Below are 22089 nucleotides of genomic sequence, written 5' to 3' on the forward strand. Positions count from 1 at the left end.
GGATGATCTCTGGAGGGCCAGGGATAGGGGTTGTTCCTCTGCCCTGGTCCTATTAGACCTCTCAGCGGCTTTCGATACCATCGACCATGGTATCCTGCTGCGCCGGTTGGAGGGATTGGGAGTGGGAGGCACCGTTTATCGGTGGTTCTCCTCCTATCTCTCCGACCGGTCGCAGACGGTGTTGACGGGGGCAGAGGTCGCGCCCGAGGTGCCTCACTTGTGGGGTGCCGCAGGGGTCGATTCTCTCGCCCCTTCTGTTCAACATCTATATGAAGCCGCTGGGTGAGATCATCAGTGGCTTCGGTGTGAGGTACCAGTTGTACGCTGATGACACCCAGCTGTACTTTTCCACACCGGGCCACCCCAATGAAGCTATTGAAGTGCTGTCCCGGTGTTTGGAAGCCGTACGGGTCTGGATGGGGAGAAACAGGCTCAAGCTCAATCCTTCCAAGACAGAGTGGCTGTGGATGCCGGCATCCCGGTACAGTCAGCTGAGTCCTCGGCTGACTGTTGGGGGTGAGTCATTGGCCCCGATGGAGAGGGTGCACAACCTGGGCGTTCTCCTGGATGAACGGCTGTCTTTTGAAGACCATTTGACGGCCGTCTCCAGGAGAGCTTTCCACCAGGTTCGCCTGGTGCGCCAGTTGCGCCCGTTTCTAGACCGGGATGCCTTATGCACGGTCACTCACGCCCTCATGACATCTCGTCTGGATTACTGCAATGCTCTCTACATGGGGCTCCCCTTGAGGGGCATCCGGAGGCTTCAGTTAGTCCAGAATGCGGCTGCGTGGGTGATAGAAGGAGCCCCTCGTGGCTCCCGCATGACACCTATCCTGCGCAGACTGCACTGGCTACCTGTGGCTTTCCGGGTGCGCTTCAAGGTGTTGGTGACAATCTTTAAAACGCTCCATGGCATAGGGCCGGGCTATTTACGGGACCGCCTACTGCTACCGAATACCTCTCACCGACCCGTGCGCTCTCACAGAGAGGGACTCCTCAGGGTGCCGTCAGCTAGGCAGTGCCGTCTGGCGACACCCAGGGTAAGGGCCTTCTCTGTGGGGGCTCCCACCCTCTGGAACGAACTCCCTCCAGGACTTTGTCAACTTCCGGACCTCCGAACCTTCCGTCGCGAGCTTAAAACACACTTATTCATCTGCGCGGGACTGGATTAGATTTTAAATTTACTGGTTTTAATGGGTTTTTATTATTTATACTGTTTTTAATAATTTGGCTATAGAATAAGTTTTTTAATCGTTGTTTTAGTCTGTATTTATATGTATTTTAATTGCCTGTGAACCGCCCTGAGTCCCTAGGGAGATAGGACGGTATATAAATATGAAAAATAAATAAATAAATAAATCAAGTTAGGACCCGTCGTAAGTTGGAATTTGGACAGTCACTCTTCCATGGTAAGTTGTAAGTAAGTTCCATGGTAAAATCCCTGGTAAATAGGTTGTTGCCACCGCCAGTATTCTCACCCCCACATCATACTCCACTCCAACCAACACGTGGGGGGGGGAGACAAGATCAGTCAGGCCCCAGGGAGTAATCAAACCCCACTCAAGACCCCTCTTCTCTTCTGGTTTCCAGTGTGTGTATGCATACAGGTCAGCTAGTCTTCACATGAACATGCATGCCAGATACTGGAAGATTAGGTAGCTGGTACGCATGCGTGAACCGGAAACCAGAAAATCATCTTCCTGGCGGGCGCATGCGCACCGGGCCAGCTGCTCTTCTGGTTTCTGGCACAGGCACAGACGCACACGCGCTCCCATTTCGGCACTTGGTGCTGAAAAGGTTCTCCAACACTACCGTATACCTTTCCAGACAAGTGACTATCCAGTCTCTTCTTAAAAGCCTCCAGTGATGGAGCACTCACAACTTTTGAAGACAAGCTGTTCCACTAGTAAATTGTTCTCACTGCTAAGAAATTCCTCCTTAGTTCTAGGTTGCTCCGTTCCTCCATTAGAATCCATCCATTGCTTCTTGTTCTGCTTTCAAGTGCTCTGCTTTCAAGTGTTCTGCATTGACCCTTATCTAACTCTAGAGTCGGAGTAGGTGCTAGAGGTTGATTGAGAAGATTCCTGTGGTTGGCATGAGTAGCAATAAATCAGCTTTAATTGGATCTTCATCTATGGATCTGCTCTTTTGTGCTTGACATATCCCAATTTTATCCATGAGCTAAATAGAATTTTGAATCAAGTTTTTCTCAGTCCTAATCTCATAATATGGGGGAACTTATAATACTCCCCAAAGAATGGGACTATAGCAACTTCTTCCGTATTCTTTGCTCATGCTTCTTCGGATAATAGAAGTTATAGTCCAACATCTTAGTTTTGCCTACAGCTGCTCTAATGAAAACACCATTACATGTTAGTTTTCCCTTCCAAGCTGTGGAATTTAATTTCACAAAATGTAATGTTTTCTGCTGGTGAGGTATGATTTCATTGGGGCAGGCAATTGCTGATAAAACCCTTACAATTTTCCATGTGAAACCTTTGAACAGATGGCCTGCACATATTTGTGCAACTCCTTCTTTTCTATAATAGGATTTTAAAGGAGGGTGACTGAAGACAGGTAAAACAACAGCACCTGTATCATGTTGCCTAAAATAAATTTGTAGGCTTGTTAGGGCCTAAGAAGTGTCTTTATTTGTGGTTTTTCACATTGGGACTTGTATAAAATATTCCCTCATTTAGCCTCAGAGATTAATTATCTATATTGCATTGTTCTCGTGGCAATGACACCATTGCCATAGATTGGTTGAAATATGGCAATGTCCAGATTAGAATAGACAAGGTTTGTTTTGATGAACTAAAAAAAAAATGCTGAGGTTGAAATCCCATCTTGCAAGCTGAAGTCATCAAATTTGTAAGCCTTATGCTAATAATTTCAGTAGGTTTCTCTTACATCACATTCGGTTACAATGTTACTTGATTTCATTTGGCTGTGCTGCAAGAATCCACCCAATCAATTTACACATTCGAGGTTATGGTTAAGTTTTCGTATAAATCCAACTACTGTGGCTAAGTTTTATGGCTCAGAATAATAAGTGAAGCCAACTATGGCCTATTGTCATAAAGATTATATGTTAAATGTTATAAAGCCACCTAGAGTTGGTTGGTAGACAGATGGGTGGCATAAAAATTTAATATTTATTTAGCGTACGGCTTCATTTTTGTTGCCAGGTATTTTGAGAGGCAGGAAAGTCTACAGGGTAGTCTGGGTGCCAGCAGTTCATTTCGTTCACGCTGTCACACTCCACAAATTTAATAAATATGTGAAGCAAGCTAATATGACTCATTCAAGAAGCTACGATTTAGAAAGTCCCAGAGTTTTGAAGTTGCTACAAACCATTATGGATACATATTAAGAGTCCTACAAGTCAAGTGGCAACTGTAGGACCCAGAAGGATGGAGCATTGGAGGAGGTTAAGTTTCACATCTTGCTGAAAAAGTTTTACCCCTAAGATCTATGGAGATTCTCAGTCATCCAGGTCATATTGTCCCAAAGTCGCTTTTTCAAGAGGCAATTGGACTCTGAAAAGCTGAAGAAGCTTCTTGGATGAGAAGCAAAACGTCTTCAAAGAAAAAACAGAAAGTCCAGTTGCCTCTTGAAAAAAGATCCCGAGATCTTTCCGGACTTCGCCCCATCAGATCCATCTTCTGATGGAGCAGCGGGGCAACCTCTTTGCTGACCTACGGACCATCTGGCCATCGGACACTTTCTGCGGGTCAACTATTGAGCAGGACATCTCTAAGAGGATCTCGCCACCTTAAAAAAAAAAAAAAGGTCCCCGGTTAGGAGGCAAAGCTTGAGAAACGTATGGGAAGGGAAGTCCCGCCCAGAATCCCTGGATTGGTTATCGCAAAATCAGGACGCCCGAGTCCGGTGGGAATGAAGTGAAATTTAGTAGGTTATGAAAAAGGAAGGGCGGAGAGCCACCGATTTCGGCTTCGCGGCGGTCTGGGGGAGGGAGCGGGGTTTATTAGTGAAAAGACTGCAAAGGCGGGTTGGGGAAAAGTCGTGCCAGAAAAATCGGGTTTTCTTTGGAGAACAGACGTGTGTTTGGAGTTCAAAACTAAAAGAGGACGTGGGGGAGGCAGGGACCCCCCCTCAATACTTGACAATAGGAACCGTTTGTATAGAAGCCAAAAGTCAGCTTTATTGGGAATTATGGATAAGTAAGGATGGAGTGGAAATAAGGTTTTCCCCGGCAGGGTTACTCCGTTTTTTAGAGCTGTCCGATAAAACAGAATTCCAGGCTGTTCACCATTTCCTGTCCAGAAAGGGGGAAAGATAAGAAAGAAGCAAATTCACCTGTTGAACGTCTACATGTTCCAGCCTTGTGTTGGTGGAATTGATTTCTTCTGGCAAATGTGACCAAATTCTCACTTTATTTACTTTTAAGCAGGAGAGACCAAAACGATTTTCAGTCAGTGTTAATTGCTTAAACCACTATGGAGTTTGTAAGCCACGATGTAGAAGCTGTAATTTCTGAGTGCACCCACTGCACTAAATCAACCCAGATTAGTTACATCATGATTTAGCTTGTTGCCTAAACCAAGGCAAACAGAAGCCAGCTACTTGAATTGATGTAGTACTTGGATTGATGTGCTACCTGCTCTAATCCTATCTGGTTCAATATGTAAGTATCTTTTAGTGTTCGTGTGCCTCTTAGTTGACATTTTGTGGTATATGTGAAACCTGCTTTGTTACTCAGTGTCCAGGATAAATATGATGAGGCCAATTTGAAACATTCTTGGTAGCGAAGATTCAATCATATAGAACTCTTACATTCCCTACAATCTGGAAGATGATTGGTTGGGGAAGATTAAGAAGTACTCACCTTAGGCTGCCCAAACAGTGTAGAAATCACAAGGATTTTTTATACCTGCAAGCAGCTAGGAAATCAAGCTTCACCAGGCTGTGAAGACTTTCCAATAACTCTTCAAATCTTATCATTCCTTATATTTTAAGGTAGCTACTAGACTAGGGGTGTCAAACTCATGTCATTACAGTGGTGTTATGTGATGTATTGGGACTCTTTTCCCCTTCACCAAACTGGGTGTGGGCAGCATGTGATGCATCCGGCCCATGGGCTGCGAGTTTGACAGCCCTCTACTAGACAATCCATGACATCCTTTCGGAGTTATTTCCTTACCCAAACAAAAAAAATAGAATTGCCTTGTAGGGGGGGGGGAATAATGGGAGTGGGAGTGACTTTTGATTTCCCGCTGGGTTCCCCAATGACTTTGCTTGTAGGGAGCTGGCAGGGAGCGTGAGAAATCATATTATGTTACTGCAACTGACCATTGCAATGTAGTGACCCACAGTTTTGCAAATGCAACTGGCCTGAAAATCCTTTAAATTTCAATTGCATGGGTCCTGGATTTTATATGCATTCTTTAAGTTAGTGGATTTGAGACAACTTGGTTTAAAAAAACCTTTGCACTACGATGCAGTATTTGGGCTTATTGAAGGTTACAAACAGGCAGGTTTAATAATAGCATATAGATATCCTGTTCTTTATAGGTGTGTACCATTGCTTCAGATTTTCATATGCTCCTTCTAAAATGTTGCTATTAATCCTGGGTAACTTCTTTGAAATGTTGCACAAAGGAGTATCTATGAGGATTCACTGGTTAGTAGACAGGCTTCTGTTTGCGCTATTCCCAAACAAGATACATTCACTGCATGGAATCATATTAGCCGATCCAGAGAATGGCTCTAGATGGACCTGCTAGAATTTTACTGGAAGGAAACTTTAATTGAGAGGCATTAACAAGAAACCAAACCAAACCAAACCAAACTAATCATAAAACCCCTGTGGAGTGAAGGGGGGAGTTTGTGTTTTTTTTAACTCTCTCATTAGTCTACCAGCTCACTCCCAGCTGCATTTTACTGCATGTATAAATCAAAGATATTTGTACGAAAATGAAAAAAAAAAAGTCCTGTATTTAGGTTTTATATAAAAAAGGCAGAAGTACTGAAGAGGGAAAACGAGTTTGGCTGCTATACAAAGAGAAGTGATTTGGGCATCTTAGTAGGCTGAAAGCTAAACAAGAGCCCGTAACAATCTAGTGTGGCTGCTAATAAAGTCATTGCAATTAGATTACATCACCAAAAACACTGATCAGATCATGAGAAGTAATTGCTCTATTCTGGACAATTACCAGATGAGAGTGGGTATTGGTAAATAAAAATGACCTCAAAAGAAGTTCTAACACTGATCCTACAGAGGAGAACATAAAGAAGCAGAAGGTGAGGTATATAATTAATCTTCAAACAATTTCAAGATGTGTCCACAGAACATATGTGGGCTGCCTGTGGTTCACAGGCCACTGCGAACTCATCTTCCTAAAGAGGCCAGCTTTTTTTTTTTTTGACCCATCTGGACTTTCACTGCCTTAGCATCACATCCCTGCAGCTTTTAGGAGCCATAAAGAAGGGTAAAAATAGCCCAGTGATGACCAGTGTGGAAAAGTGAAGTTCTCTGTTCTACAGGGGAAGTCAAGAACTGTGGGCAAAATGCAGGGAAGCAGATTTTAGTGAAACAGGAGAAAGAATGTCCTCATCGTAAAAATTGCTTGGTTGTAGAATCTACCACCTTGGTTGGTGGCCAGCTCAACTATGATGAGATGCTTCAGCTGAGAATGCACAATGTCTTCCAATTCTGATTTAATCTGCAATGATTTGTTGGCACTTTACAAGTTACAACTGGGAAATAGAGAAAAACAGGAGGTCTGGATTTTTCTGGAAGGAAGAAGTTTCCAGCAGGTTAGATTTAGTTTGCCAACCTGTTTACTTGGCACAGAATCTATACCTTTAACATCTTCTCAAAAGATCAGCTCTTAGATAACTCCCTCTTTCTACCATTATTCAAAAAACACAAAGCAGATTTACAATGGGTTTATTTGACAACCTTGATGGTGACAGATAGGAGCTGAACAATTGGCTTTTATGGTTGTAGAATATTTGTGTGAGTTAACTGATGGCCCATAAGAATGTAGAGGGATCAATAATTTAGATCCATATCCTGATAGCAGAGATTTTGTTTGTCTGATGAGAAAGGACTATCTATATGCCCTGAGAGACTCAAAGCTTCTTCTGTTGAACTTCTATAGGTTATATATGTTAATGGCCTTCTTTTCAGAAGAAAAGATGGTACCTTTTTAAAACTGGAGACTGATCACACTCAGCTTTCTGGATGATATTGAATTCCAGTTTCCATCAACCTTAGTGTGTATGCGCAGGGGAGATTATGGGACTTGCCCAGGGGTGGACTTCAAAAATTTTAGCAAGGGGTTCTCTGCCCGGTTGCTGGGTGGGCGTGGCCATGGTGGGCATGGCATAGTTGACCTCCTGCACCAGAGCAGGGGTGTGTGTTTTTGCCCTTCCCGGACTCTGGAGGTTTTCCTCAAGCCTCTGGGAAGGTGAAAACAGCCTCCCCCGGTTCCGGAGGCTGTTTTCGGCTTTCCTGAACTTCTAGTAGGCCCGTTTTTCATCCTCCCAGAGCCTCCACACATGCCCTGCACTTACCTGCATCCAAAACGGGCCACATGGGGACTCCTGGAAGGGGCGGGGCAGGGTGGGCGGGGCCAGCCAGGAGTGGGATTTGGGGGGTTCTCTGAACTGCGTAGAATCTTAGCTAAAGGTTCTCCCAAACCCCTGCAAACCCCAGCAGCCCACCCCTGGACAGCAACAGCATCTGAACACCAACAGCATCTGAAGGGCTGCAGTTGGCCCTCTTCCCGCTATCAATGAACACCAGAGGACCTTTGAATGGAGGAAAACTCTCCATCTGAAGAGTGAGTTACAATCAGGAGTTGTGGGTCCTCTAGTAGTTACCAGAGAATTAAAACCGAAGGGGGTGAGCCAGATGATTGGATTCTTTTGAAAAGCAAAGTTTGGCTGGTAACAGAGCCTTGTTTCAACAGGCCAAGACTGATGAATGCCTTGCTTTCCATTCCAGGATTGGGGAACAAACAATAATAATTCGGTGAAAAACAACAACATTCTTTTCCAGTAATTGCATCAACGGGAAAGCAACATGTTACAGAAAGATGGTAGCAGTGCATTTTCTTCTGAGTCTGGATTTTACTTATTATTTCTCTCTGTGTGTATGTGTGGAAGGCAGGGAGAACTGCGAACATACACATGTGTGACCTTAATTTCATTGTGCTGGCTCTCTTCCCTTTTCAAAGGACAAAGTCTCTTTCTGTCAATAAAAGCCAGGGTGTTTTCTTCTGCACAGTCTGTGCCACAAAGAGGAGTGGCACGAAAGGAGGCTGGAAGACAAGGAGAAGAGAAAAACGGGTTTGGTGGAGTTGGAGAAGCCGGGAAGCTAACGGTAGATTTTGAAGAAGCAAGAAAGGAAAACTTTGGAATTGCATTCTTCCTCTTTCCCATTAATTCCATCAAGAAGGTCCCCTCCTTTCCAGGGATAGAGTGTTATAAGGACATTTGGGCTTCTGTTTTTACTTCCTTTATGTCTCTTTCCTCCTTCCACAGAAACACAATGGCCAAACGGATTGTCGAGTCTATTCAGTATGGAGGAATAACTTTTCCCAGCATCGTGCATAACGAAGAGAGTGTATGTTACGCTCACCGGAGTTTTGAAGTGCGGGATAGTGATGTCTTCAACGTTACGTACCCCAAATCTGGTGAGCCACAGAAGTGCCTATCCCCTGGAATTTCGGGGTAAAAAAAATATATTAATTTATACTTTCATGGTTCGCTTTGACTCACTTTTCTCTAGAGTATATGCCAAGGCACCATTTACTCTTTAACAGTTGTGTGGACAAATAAAATTATAATAGCTAGAACTTTTCCAGAAAAATTACCAAAACTAGCAGTGTTTGAAGTATGTGAAATCAAAATCAGCACAAATGTCTGGTTGGAAAATTTTAAAAAGAGTGATTTTGGATGTATGTCAGTACTATTTGAAGTTCTGTCTGTTGGTGAAAGGGTTGTCTTAAAACTACGAGACAGAAAGAGAAACAGGCACCTAAACACTGTGCAGTATATTGTGTCCTTTGTCTGCTTGTCTGTGCATCCTTCCAATTTTTTCTGTCCATCGAAACTAGTGACCAAGTTAATGGAAGTGCATGCATGTGGGGAAACCTAAAATACTGAAATAGTACCTGGGATTTTGTTTGCTTAGTGCTATTCCTTGTAAGTATGGTTCCACTGGATCACTTCAGATCCTAAACCTGGGGATTTCTTCCACAGCTCCTACAAAAAACTTTGGTAGATTCCTTCAACGATGCCCTGCAGATTCAGGGTAAGGTTGAAGTGTAGAATCTTCTTGTCTTGTTTTCAGGCACAACTTGGATGCAGGAAATTCTTACTTTGATCTATAGCAACGGAGATCCCACATACTCACAGTCAATCCCTAGTTGGGAACGGGTGCCCTGGGTTGAACACAAGACAGCAGTCCAGTACTTAGAGAACCGACCCTCCCCTCGTCTCATTACCTCTCATTTGCCTGCAACAATCTTTCCAGAAAAGTTCTTCTCTTCGCAAGCTAAGGTGATTCCATTTGTACATATACCTAGTGGGTGTGCATATATAAAGAAAATATTGATTCATTATGGATTGGTTAACAATTATGGATTGGTTAAGCCATGGATTGGTTAACAATGAATTCAGTTGTAGGATCCAATCTGGGTTTGTCACCAGGACCAGAAGTTTAGCTTTTATTCTCATGCTGGAGCTCATCCTCAGGGAATTTCTTTGTAACCGTATGTCTACAAAGAGAGAAGTTCCCTGGGGATGGGCTCCAGCAGGAGTCCAAAATTTCGAAAGACTAAACCTGTGGTCCCAGTGATTGACCCAGATTGGATCCTACAACATTATCCTGGGACATGTATTTGTTTGTGGATTCAGTTGTGTCTTTAGTAAGGCACAATTATAATTAATGTTTACAACCATGATGGTCAACACACTACACCAAAATCAAAGAAAATCCATTATGAATTAATGGGATGGATGAATCTTAATTACCTTGTGTATTAGAAAGCATGCTTCCATTGGTCACTGCTAAGAAATTAGCCAGCAGTCAGAGAGAGGGCGTTCTCATAATTGGTAAGAGAGGTTGACATTTCCTCCTGGCCTTACCAAATTGCACTTTGGGAAAGAACTATGGGAAGAACCATTGAGATAAAGCCATTTCAACATTTGGAACTATCTTTTCCAGGCTATTTACACTGTCCGTGACCCCAAGGATGTCTGTGTATCGCTCTACCATTATACCAAGATGGCTTCATTTCTGGAGCACAGGGAGGATTTTGGAGAATTCATAGAGCTGTTTTCAGCAGGAAAAAGTATGTGGGTAGAGGGGGAAATTTATAATAATAATAATAACACAGTTGGAAGGGACCTTGGAGGTCTTCTAGTCCAACCCCCTGCCTAGGCAGGAAACCCTATACCATTTCAGACAAATGATTATCCAACATTTTCTTAAAATTTTCCAGGGTTGGAGCATTCACAACTTCTGCAGACAAGTTGTTCCACTGATTAATTGTTCTAACTGTCAGGAAATTTCTCCTTAGTTCTAAGTTGCTTCTCTCCTTGATTAGTTTCCACCCATTGCTTCTTGTTCTACCCTCAGGTGCCTTGGAGAATAGTTTGACTCCCTCTTCTTTGTGGCAACCCCTGAGATATTGGAACACTGTTATCATGTCTCCCCTAGTCCTTCTTTTCATTAAACTATGCATACCGAGTTCCTGCAACCGTTCTTCATATGTTTTAGCCTCCAGTCCCCTAATCATCTTTGTTGCTATTTTATTCATGATTTGTTCACCAAAAGCAGTAGAATCACTAGTAGAAGGAGCCAGTATCAGAAGTTCCTCCTTGACTGCAATCTTCCCCCTTTTTTTATTCTTGATGATCCATCTTTCCCCTTCAAATGTACTATCTTAAGAGCTGTGGTGGTGCAGTGGTTGGAATGCAGTACTGCAGGCTAACTCAATACTCACTTCAAGAGTTCGATTCTCAGCACAGCTCATGGTTGACTCAGCCTTCCATCCTTCCGAGGCTGGTAAAATGAGGACCCAGATTGTTGGGTGGCAATAGGATGACTCTGAAAACTGCTTAGAGAGGGCTATAAAGCACCGTGAAGTAGTATATGAATCTAAATGCTGTTGCTAGTGCTATGTGAGCAAGACTATTTTGGATGGACAACCAAGGTCCCAGGTTAATCTTGAACCGCTGAAGTTATCACCAAACACAATAGCCCAGAATTGATGGTGCTATTTCCCTGCATTTTAAGGTAGGAAATAGATGAGATATAATCTATAGTCTGAATCTTACCTATTCTAATAATCTGAGTCCTAAAATAAATTAACTTGGTTTAAAATGCTTTTTAAAAAATCAACCCAAGATCCAGAGAGAAACGTGCCATTTCAACTATAGCCTTCAGGGTTCTCTTCATTTTGTATTATAATCTTACTCTGAGATCCTCCTTAGATTCATCCTTATCCACCAACATTTTAGTCACTCATCCATCTTAGCCCCTTCATTATAACCCCTTTACTGTCTTCATTCTTTATAGAATGAAACATGAGTTGCTTATGCTATTTTCTGTCATACAATTGACCCGCTTTTAACTGCCTCACAACTCACAGCATTGACCTCTGGCATGTATTAAATGCAACTGGTAAATCTGATTGCTTCTTTCTCAGTTCGGTTGGGTCATGTTTTGTCTGACCTGGAACCAATTAAATTATGTCCCCTGATGAAGCAAAATGCGGGTCCTTTGCAGAATCCCCTTGTGTGTCAAATGTCTCTGGATATCAGGTCTGCACTAACAATCTGAAAACACACTTATTTATTCAAGCGGGACTGGCCTAATGTTTTTAAATTTTTAACTGGGGTTTTATCATTTTAGGGTTTGGAATTTTAAATTTTAAATTTTTTAATACTGGCCATTTTTTCTAATTTGCTCGGTTTTAAATTGTTGTTTTAATTGTATATATTTTTATATTTTTTACCTTTTGGCTGTACACCGTCCTGAGTCCCTCGGGAGAAGGGCAGTATAAAAATTAAATAAATAAATAAATAAATAAATAAATCAATCAATCAATCAATCAATCAATCTGCTTTGTCTGTTAGATGATAACAAATGGATTCTGTCAAGCAAACTTTTAGCTCCTTGTTGTCTCCTTAGCATTCTTCCCTTTGGCTGAGATGGTGTTTTTTGGTGACAAAGTTAAATGGTCGCTTGTCAGACATATGTGGGCAACATGGTCCTTCCCCCAGATGTTTTGGATTTTGGTTCCTTGTTGCCTAGCCAGCAAGGCCTGTGGCAACGGATTGTAGGAATTATAATCCAAGACATCTGGAGGTGCAGTACCCACCTCCTTTTGCTAGGAACATTTGCTTAGAAACCAGTTTTGCTGAGATCAGTGGAATTCACTACATATAGGTTTCCAATTTCAGGATTATTTTGCTTACCATATTAAAATCTATGCAGTTACAAAAATGTTTTCCTTTTTATTTGCTTACCCCAGTTCTTTTTGGCACCTGGTTTGATCATGTCAAAAGTTGGTTGGCCTACAAGAATGAGAAAAAGTTTCTTCTTCTGGTCTATGATGAATTGCTAAAGGTAGATATCAGTCTGCCTATCATCTATCTATCTATCTATCTATCTATCTATCTATCTATCTATCTATCTATCTATCTATCTATCTATCTATCTATCTATCATCATCTACCTATCATCTTCCTCTTCCTGCCTCTCCTGCGTGTCTGTCTATCATCTGTCTGTCTGTCTGTCTGTCTGTTTCTGGTATCTCTTTCTCTCTCTAATCTTTCTATATCATCTCTTTCTCTGCTCCTCTTCCTATCTCTTATCTATCTGTCTGTCTGTCTGTCCATTTTTCTGTCCCTCCATCCGTCTCTCCCCCCTCTCATTTCTCTCTCCCTCTTCCTGTCTCTTGTCCGTCCATCCATCCATCCATCCATCCATCCATATCATTTTAATTCTTTGTTGCCAATTCAGGAGTCATTTTGTTCTAGAGGTCCTGACTTAGAAATCTAGCTTTTCCTCATGATCTTCTACCTTTAGGATCTACGTGGCAGTGTTCTTCGCATTTGTGAATTCCTAGGCAAGAATTTGGATCCTGCTGTGGTTGACTCAGTGGTGGAAAATGCTTCCTTTGGAGTGATGAAGAACAACAAGATGGTGAATTACACCCTGGTTCCTGAACATCTGATGGATCAAAAGACCAGCCCTTTCCTCAGGAAAGGTAAAAATCAAAAAGTCTTGAAAAAAATCTATATTTCAAGGAATCTCCAAAAGTTGGTGCAGAGTGCCTCACCTTTTTCCTTCCCTTCCCCTGCAGGGGTTTCTGGAGACTGGAAAACTCACTTTACTAAAGAGCAGAGTGCTGCTTTCTACCAGCTCTACCAGGAAAATATGAATGGTTTAGAGACCAAATTTCCTTGGGATGAATTCCAGTTTGAAAAACATCAGGAATCTTGAGATTTTGAAGAGCAGAGGGGATTGCTGCAATCCAAAAATGCCGGACTTTGTGAGTTAAAATAATATATTTCATTCAAAATAGGCAGTCCTCACATTATGATTGCAAACCGGATCAGGATTGCTGTCACTAAAAAATACAACCATAAAGCATGACCTTGCACAACCACATCACTTAGGGACAGCATCCCAGGCCTACCCCATTTCCCTGAAAATAAGACCCAACTGGAAAATAAGTCCTAGCATGATTTTTCAGGATGCTCGTAATATAAGCCCTACCCTCAAAATAAGCCCCAGTTAAGATTGTCAGCCAGATGGATGCATTTAGTACTGTATTTCCCCCCAAATAAGACCTAACTAGAAAGTAAGCCCTAATGTGTCTTTTGGAGCAAAAATTAATATAAGATCCTGTCTTATTTTGAGGGAAACAAAGGTAGTTGTTGTTGTAACCCAAGATATGTAAGTTATTATGTGTGAAGCTGAACAAGTCCCAGGTAAAGAGTGAGCAGTGCCATGGGGGCAGGGCGGGGCGGGGCGGAGCAGGGAGAGGCCCTGAAAGACCTGATACAGGCCATGTGCATGTAGTGTGCATGCATCGTTGTGTTGGGGGCCAAGGAAGGTCAAAGAAAGAGAGTGTGGGGTGCGGGCATGTGCATATTGCGAGTGTTGATTCAGGGGGCTATGGAAAGATGGTGTGGGAAATGTGAGTGTGTGCAAGCACAGGGAAGCTGGAGAATATTATGTGTAATTGTGGGGAAGTTGTGGAAAGAGGGTACACGTAGATGAGCAGGCTGAGCTGGAAGGTGAAGTTAAACATATCATCAGTTTTAAGTCATTGTGCAACCACAAGAAACCCAAGTCCTCACAACCCTGTGAATTCCGTTGACCTTTATCTAGCACCAATTTATCTTTGGCCATTAGTTGACCGATTCTTTTGTATTGGTAGCAACAATAAACTTTTTAATGTTTTGAACTCAGCGAGTGCTTTTGGTTACTTGTGCCCGAGAGTATGGAGCATGTGCGAATGAAAGGGGAAGGAGGGTACAATGTGTGAGTGAGTGAAGAAAGGGGGGGGAGACCTCCCCGAGTGACATGCAATCTTTCTCACCAGATTCCTCATTGACTTTGCTTGGTGGGAAGCCATCAGGGAAGATCCAACAAATGTTGATCATTTGATTGTGGACTGCTGCAAATGGTAGTATGTGTGAACTGGTTGCAGGCTCCTGACTTCACATGACTGGGGCTGGTGCAGGGGTGAAATGCTCCCAGTTCGGACTGGATCTCCCGATCCCGTAGCAATGGCGGCTGGTGGTTTGGAGAACCGGTAGCAAAAATCCTTGCCCCCACTCCATGCCCAGCTGAGCTGCGCGATCATCAGAGGTGTTTTTTTTTTTTTTACTTTTAAAAGCATTTTTTCCTTCGGCCGAAAAAATGCTTTTAAAAGTAAAAAAAAAAAGCCTCTGATGATTGTGCGGCTCAGCTGGGATCATCAGAGGCTTTTAAAAGCATTTTTTTACCTCTTCGGCCAAAGAGGTTGTAGAAAAAAATGCTTTTAACAGGCTCCTCTGGCCATTACCAGCTGAGTTGCCTGATTATCAGAGGCTTCGACTGAAGAAGTTGTATAAAATTGCTTTTAAAAATTAAAAAAAAATAATTGGCCACGCCTACCCAGTCACATTACTCCACCACCACCAACCCATGCCCACAGAACCAGTAGTAACAAATTTTACATTTCACCCCTGGGTTGGAGGTTAATGCCAATCATAATTACGTCCGTTCATTCAATGCTGTTGCAACTCCAAACAGTTGCTGATCATAACTTGAAGGCTCCCTGCAGGCCCTACTCCTAGTAACTGCAGTACAGCAATCCCAAATCTTCGCAGTGTTTTAAATTTCTGGGCAAGTTCATGTTTTGTACCCTTAAGTCTCTAATATACTGTGAAAACAGTAGAAAAGAGAAAACATAGATTCCCCCCCCCACCCCCCGAATTAAGCAATCCGAAGTGGAGGCATTCCATATTTGAGTGCTGCTTCACAGGCAGCAAGAAAAACCCCCACACACAATAATTCGTCTAGAAAAAGAGTTATGTTTAGATCTTCCTTACATGCTATTTTCTTCATGCAGGGATTTTTGAAATCATGAAATAAATATAAATCAAAAGTTCTCTTTTGTTGCTCCGTGCCTCCTTTCCCCACCACAAAATGTTTATTATATTTTTATCAATGTTATCTCACCCTATTACAAAAAGCAATGGCAAAGGAAGTAGTAAGTGCTATCGTAGCCGACCACCAGATGGTGATGCTGATTTAAACATCAGGTGGGAACAATGAGAGTCTATTTGCACAAACAGAGATTACATTTGGATTGTCTTTCACTAGCACCGAACCATCAGGAATAAAAGTGAGGCTGTAAGGCCCAGTTATTTGGGGTCCCAAGGGCAACAGGTAATTCAATAACATTTGAATTGGGACCTCCCAAATTAGTGTGCTTATTAATTTTTTTTTAATCAGAAGTAGATTGCTGGTAATATCTGGTTATACATTGCATTTTTTCCTCTACAAATATGTTATCTCCTGTGACTGACAATGCTTTTATTGTCAGTAATGAGGGACTTCCTAACTGAAATGACAACATTTTTTTTAATTAACACCTGGGAAAAAGTCTGCTCACGCAAGACAGCTCTTCCTATTTACTCTCATAAACGGTGAGATAACAAAATTCAGCTCTAACCCCAATTACATATTACAATTTACATATAATTTCTCTAGTTTGTCTTACCAGGAACCCAATACCTGCTAGACACTTAATTCTCACTAATACAGGTAGTTATCAACTTATGACTATGACTGAGCCCATAATTAAGGTGGTAAGTCATGCTGGTCATTAAGCAGGTCATCATGTGATCCACCTGGTTTTATGACATTTTTCTGCGGTGTTCATCAAGTGAACCTATTATCTGCAGTGGGCACTTCTGGGTGAAATTCTGAATTAAATGCCAATTTCTGGCAAAAATGTCAGAGATTGTGATCATGTGACTGCAGGATACCGTAAACAAGAAGTAATGAATAGAAGATTATCAAAGAGAGATCCAACCTACAGTAGAATTAAGGAAAATTTTCCTGACAGAACAATTAATCAGTGGGACTGTTGCCTTCAGAAGTTGTGAGTGCTCCATAATTAGAGGTTTTTAAGAACAGATTGGACCTGAGTGATGGATGCAGATGGGTGAGGAGCCTTCTTGGAACTGCTGAAAGGACTGTGTTGAAGATAGATGATGTCGTATCCCTCACCCTCTGTTGAGAGAGGGCTGTTCAATTTTGACATAGATGGCCTCTTTGACCTCCTCTTTCAAACCAGTGGTCCTCTCTGTCCAAAATGGGGACTTTGCTGTTTTCAAAAGAACAGCCTTTGTCTTTCAAATGCAGATGGACTGCTGAACCTTGTCCTGATGGATTTGTTCTTCTATGTTGTGCCATGTGTTCATGAAGTGGTTGTTTTTTATTATTATTATTATTATTTATTAAATTTTTATACCGCCCTTCTCCCGAAGGACTCAGGTTGGTGTACAGCCAAAGATAAAAAGTTGATATACATACAATTTAAAACCAAAATTTAAAACTAAGCAAATTACAAAAGGCCAATATTAAAATTTAAAAATTTAAAAAACCCTAAAACAATAAAAACCCAATTTAAAATTAATAACACTATTATGCCAGTCCCGCTTGAATAAATAGATGTGTTTTCAGCTTACGGCGAAAGGTCCGAAGATCAGGTACTTGGCGTAAGCCAGGGGGAAGTTCATTCCAGAACGTCGGGGCTCCAACAGAGAAGGCCCTGCTCCTGGGGGCCGCCAGCCGACATTGTTTGGCGGATGGCACCCTGAGAAGACCCTCTCTGTGGGAGCGTACGGGTCAGTGGGAGGCATAAGGTAACAGCAGGCGGTCTCGTAAGTACCCAGGTCCCAAGCCATGAAGCGCTTTAAAGGTGGTGACCAAAATCTTGAAGCACACCCGAAAGACCACAGGAAGCCAGTGCAAACTGCGTAGTAGCATGGGAGCCACGAGTGGCTCCCATTACTACTCGCGCAGCCGCATTCTGGACTAACTGCAGTCTCCGGGTGCACCTCAATGGCAGCCCCATGTAGAGAGCATTGCAATAATCCAACCGAGACGTAACCAGAGCGTGAGTGACCGTGCATAAGGCATCCCGGTCAAGGAAGTGACGCAACTGGCGAACCAAGCGAACTTGGTAAAAGGCCCTCCTGGAGACGGCCGCCAGGTGTTCATCAAAGGACAGCCGTCCATCCAGGAGGACGCCCAAGTTGCGTACCACCTCCTTTGGGGCCAATAACTCGCCCCCAACAGTCAGCTGTGGGTGCAACTGACTGTACCGGGGTGCCGGCATCCACAGCCACTCCGTCTTGGAGGGATTGAGCTTGAGTCTGTTTCTCCCCATCCAGACCCGTACGGCTTCTAAACACCGGGACAGCACTTCGACAGCTTCGTTGGGGTGGTCCAGGGTGGAAAAGTACAGCTGAGTATCATCAGGGTACAGATGATAACTCACCCTGAAACCACTGATGACCTCCCCCAGCGGCTTCATATAGATGTTGAACAGGAGAGGCTAGAGAATCGACCCCTGAGGCACCCCACAAATAAGGTGCCTCGCGGACGACCTCTGCCCCCCTGTCAACACCGTCTGCGACCGGTCAGAGAGATAGGAGGAGAACCACCAATAAATGGTGCCTCCCACTCCCAATCCCTCCAACCGGCGCAGCAGGATACCATGGTCGATGGTATCAAAAGCCGCCGAGAGATCTAATAGGACCAAGGCAGAAGAGCAACCCCTATCCCTGGCCCTCCAGAGGTCATCTACCAACGCGACCAAAGCCGTCTCTGTGCTATAACCGGGTCGGAAACCGGACTGGAACGGGTCTAGATAGACAGCTTCATCCAGGTACTGTATTTTGTTTCCCCAATATACAGATCTGCACATGGCTCACTGCATTGTATTGCATATACCACATTGCTCAGTTTGTGCCTGGGTGTTTTATCCTTGGGGTGGGCAAGCTTCTGCCTTAGTGTATTCTTGGGTTTGAAGTATGCATATATGTTGTGTTGGCTGAAGATCCTCCTGAGCTTTTCTGACATTCCTGCAACGTATAGAATGACAATGCTGCTTCATCTATTGTTCTCTTCATTGTCTGTTATGGAGGAAATCCTGTAGGATCTTTTCTGAGATTTGATGAAGGCCCACTTGGGATAGCTGCATGTTCCGAGGGCTTCCTTGATGTGTTTTAGTTCTTTTTCTTCCCCATCTTTGCTGGCAGGCAGGCCTTCAGCTGTGGGGGTGGGGGGATGTTAGGATTCTGAAGACTCCCATTTTTGCTCCAGTGGGTGGTGAGAATCAAAATATCAGTACTGATCTCTGTGTGTGGATTTTCTGTGTTAAGGCTTTTGTCTTCCTTAATTCGTACTGCAAGTCCAGGAAGGTTAGACTATTTTCCTTAACATCTTCCCATGTGAATTTGATGTTTCTGTCCAGAGTTGATACGTTTGGTGAATTCCTGTGTTTTGATCTTGACCCAAGTATCTTGATCTTGACTCTGTTGTTAGATGAAGGTTGACAAATCTTCCAGAAGTTGGCTAAATAAGTCCTGTCATTTGGGTTCCAGATAATTGATAGTTCTGTATTCAGAAATAGAATACAGAATAAGAGAGTTGGAAGGGACTTAATCCCCTGCTTAGGCAGGAAACCCTACACCATTTCAGACAAGTGGTTGTCCAATCTCTTCTTAAAAACCTCCAGTGTTGGAGCATTCACAATTTCTGGACGCAAGTTGTTCCACTGATTAATTGTTCTAACTGTCAGGAAATTTTTCCTTAGTTCTAAGTTGCTTCTCTCCTTGATTAGTTTCCACCCATTGCTTCTTGTCCTGCCTTCAGGTGCTTTGGAGAACAGCTTGACTCCGTCTACCTTGTGGCAACCCCTAAGATATTGGAAGACTGCTATCATGTCACCCTTAGTCGAATCTTAGTGGTGACATAAGTTTCACTACATCTTCCAACTGTAGACCTTGAGCTGTTCTCTGCTCTTTTTAATTTGGAGGCAAAATGGCAACACCTAGCCAACCTCACCTGATTTTGAAAAGCTAAGTTAAACCTTGTTGCAGTAACCCGAGTGGAAGGTTTTGACTCTGTCACTTGGACAACTTGAAGTGTGGCCTAGAACTTTCACCTCAGGTGGCTACTCACTTTTTACCTAGGCCTGCCTCCTCCTGTGAAGAGTGTTGATGGTGCTTTCCTCCTGGGAACTGGTGCAGGATGGATGGGAAGACAAAACCAGGGGAATCTATCAATGGTTGCCCTTAAATTGTGCAGCAGCAAAGCTGTACGGATAGATCACTTGCAAGCCTCATTACTGAGGGCGATTTAGAGCTTGGCCATCAGGGTAATGCAAATTACCCCGGCATATTTTTCTGCACATTGGAGGAATGTACATTAATGAGGCTGTGAAAAAGAGCTTTACAGCTTCCTTTGTCTCTATCAGGCTGCTGAGCCCTAAGTTTAGAATTATTGCATTATTTCACTGTGTGGAAGTTGAAGCTTTCCGACAGAAATTACCAGCCCTTTTTTATATATAAGAGAAGTACCTCTGAAACCAAGACAGTCTGACAAAAGATAATTTTTGGTCTGAATAAAGAAGACAATCTTTTCCATATTTTCATACTTACTGTATGTTGCACGGAGTTCCTAGTATAAATAAGATTGCATCCTGAGATGTAACTGCGGTCGGAATTTAGGAACATCTTGCTCATTCTATAATCCATAGGGCTCCATAATCCTAACCCTAGTATTTTTTGGATAAATTTGGTTTCACTCTGATTTTACCTTTTCAGATAATTCTTTTTTGTTTTTCCATCTTTGCAATTTCTTCTCTCAGAAGTCAACGCAAAATGATGCACATTTTTGGAGACATTTTTGCAGTCTTCCCTTGTAAAAATGGGGTTTGCATAATATTTTCGCAAATATACCTGTCTGTTTGTGTGTGTGCGTGCACACACACACACACATTTACTAATATGCACATTTTTGTATGATGCTTTCAGACAGGAGAACTCTATTACAAAATGTACGAAAAGGTGTAAGTGACCGTGTTTGCACATTAATTTGAAAATGCAGATTAGGTAAATTAAATTAAAATGCAAACTCAATAAAGGTTTATGTTCCTAATGTTTTAAAGCAGCTCTAGGATCCAAAAGCTGTTGTGTCCTGAAGCAACTAATTATAGAGAAATGCCCTCTGGGCCCAGCCTCACCTCCCTGTTAATGCATACATTTTCTCTGAATTTTTATTGATGGTCCCCATTATGTTAATTCTTTTCTTTCTTCCTTTGCATCCTTCGCGTTTAACAGGAGCAATGCAATGATTCCAAATGGACTTTCCCTGTTGATTTCCAAGTATCAGGAAGACTATCCTAGGTTGAAGCCCAGTTCCACATCATCTCATCTGGCACATGGTTTGTGGTAGTAATAAGGAATATATCCTTTCTCAGGGTCATAATGCAAGAGGAAAAAATGAATGAGGCCTGTCTGGTCCCTCACTGGCCGGCCAGCCAGCCAGCCAGCCAGCCAGCCAACTTACCTACCTACCTCTGTGAGATTCACCAGCAGGACAAAAGGGCTGCAGTAGTTTTTGGCTGTGTCCCAAGCAAGCCTTTGATATCGGGTCTGTGTATCTCTGTCTGTCTGTATTTAGCAAGATATAGTAGCAACTGCCAATCGCCTTATCCTCCAGTGTATGTAGCTCTCCTGCTGTCAGGCTCCAAAAACCAAAGAAAACATGCTGAGCTACTTCTAGACAGCTTCTTTTATTGACTATAATAGACTAAAATCTTGCTAAAGTATTTTAAAGATATAATCTGAGAACTTCTACATCTCTTTGCCTCTGGAGTGCGGCCCCTCCCTCCTGGGAATCCAGACTTCATTCCTCCACATCTGCTCAAAAACTGCTTGGTTTTGGGGGATGTTAAACCAGCTTAACTCAGAGGCATCTCTCACTTGCAAACATGTCTCAGCAGCTTGTTTCTTCCACAAATGGTTGAGAGTGTTGCCTTTGTCTGATCTCTAACAGCCATAAGTTGGCTTTAGATGTCCTGGAATTAAAACAGGGGTGAAATCCAGCAGGTTCTGACAGGTTCTGGAGAACCGGTAGTGGAAATTTTGAGTAGTTCAGAGAACTGGCAAATACCACCTCTGACTGGCCCGAGTGGAGTGGGAATGGAGATTTTGCAATTTCCTTCCCCCTGGAGTTGGGTGGGAATGAGATTTTGTAGTATCCTTCCCCTGCCATGCCCAGCAAGCCACACCCAGCAAGCCACACCATGCCCACCAAAGTTATGCCCACAGAACTGGTAGTAAAAAAATTTGAATTTCACCACTGAATTAAAGTAGTGTTTCTGTTATGTCCTCGGGGATACGACCCGAGGAAAGCATGCCTGTTGCTAGCCGCCGGTGATTGGTTGAGGCGTGGCTAGCTAAAGGAGCTGGAGACAGGGTTTGTTCTGATTGGTTCCCCGACGTGACAGCTAGTTTTTGTTAAGC

The 22089-nt window shown here is 42.9% G+C and overlaps 1 protein-coding gene across 5 annotated transcripts; it reads left to right on the forward strand.

Annotated features, from left to right (window-relative positions):
* The first annotated feature begins 4066 nt into the window (after positions 1-4066).
* Positions 4067-21385, forward strand: LOC131198677 (sulfotransferase 2B1-like). 5 transcript variants are annotated; one of them, XM_058183579.1, is made up of 7 exons: positions 4067-4648; positions 8515-8703; positions 9326-9534; positions 10202-10328; positions 12516-12610; positions 13073-13253; positions 13350-14443. In XM_058183579.1, the coding sequence occupies exons 2-7, from the start codon at positions 8637-8639 to the stop codon at positions 13487-13489; spliced, it is 819 nt and encodes a 272-aa protein (XP_058039562.1). In that variant the 5' UTR covers positions 4067-4648; positions 8515-8636; the 3' UTR covers positions 13490-14443. The 5 variants fall into 5 exon arrangements, with proteins under 5 accessions (XP_058039562.1, XP_058039561.1, XP_058039560.1 ...); XM_058183578.1 differs by having other exon boundaries at positions 4069-4648; positions 8515-8666; XM_058183577.1 differs by lacking the exon at positions 4067-4648 and adding an exon at positions 7967-8353 and having other exon boundaries at positions 8515-8666.
* Positions 21386-22089: the final 704 nt, after the last annotated feature.

The sequence above is a fragment of the Ahaetulla prasina genome, chromosome 4 (assembly GCF_028640845.1).
Source record: "Ahaetulla prasina isolate Xishuangbanna chromosome 4, ASM2864084v1, whole genome shotgun sequence".
Classification (NCBI taxonomy): domain Eukaryota; kingdom Metazoa; phylum Chordata; class Lepidosauria; order Squamata; family Colubridae; genus Ahaetulla; species Ahaetulla prasina.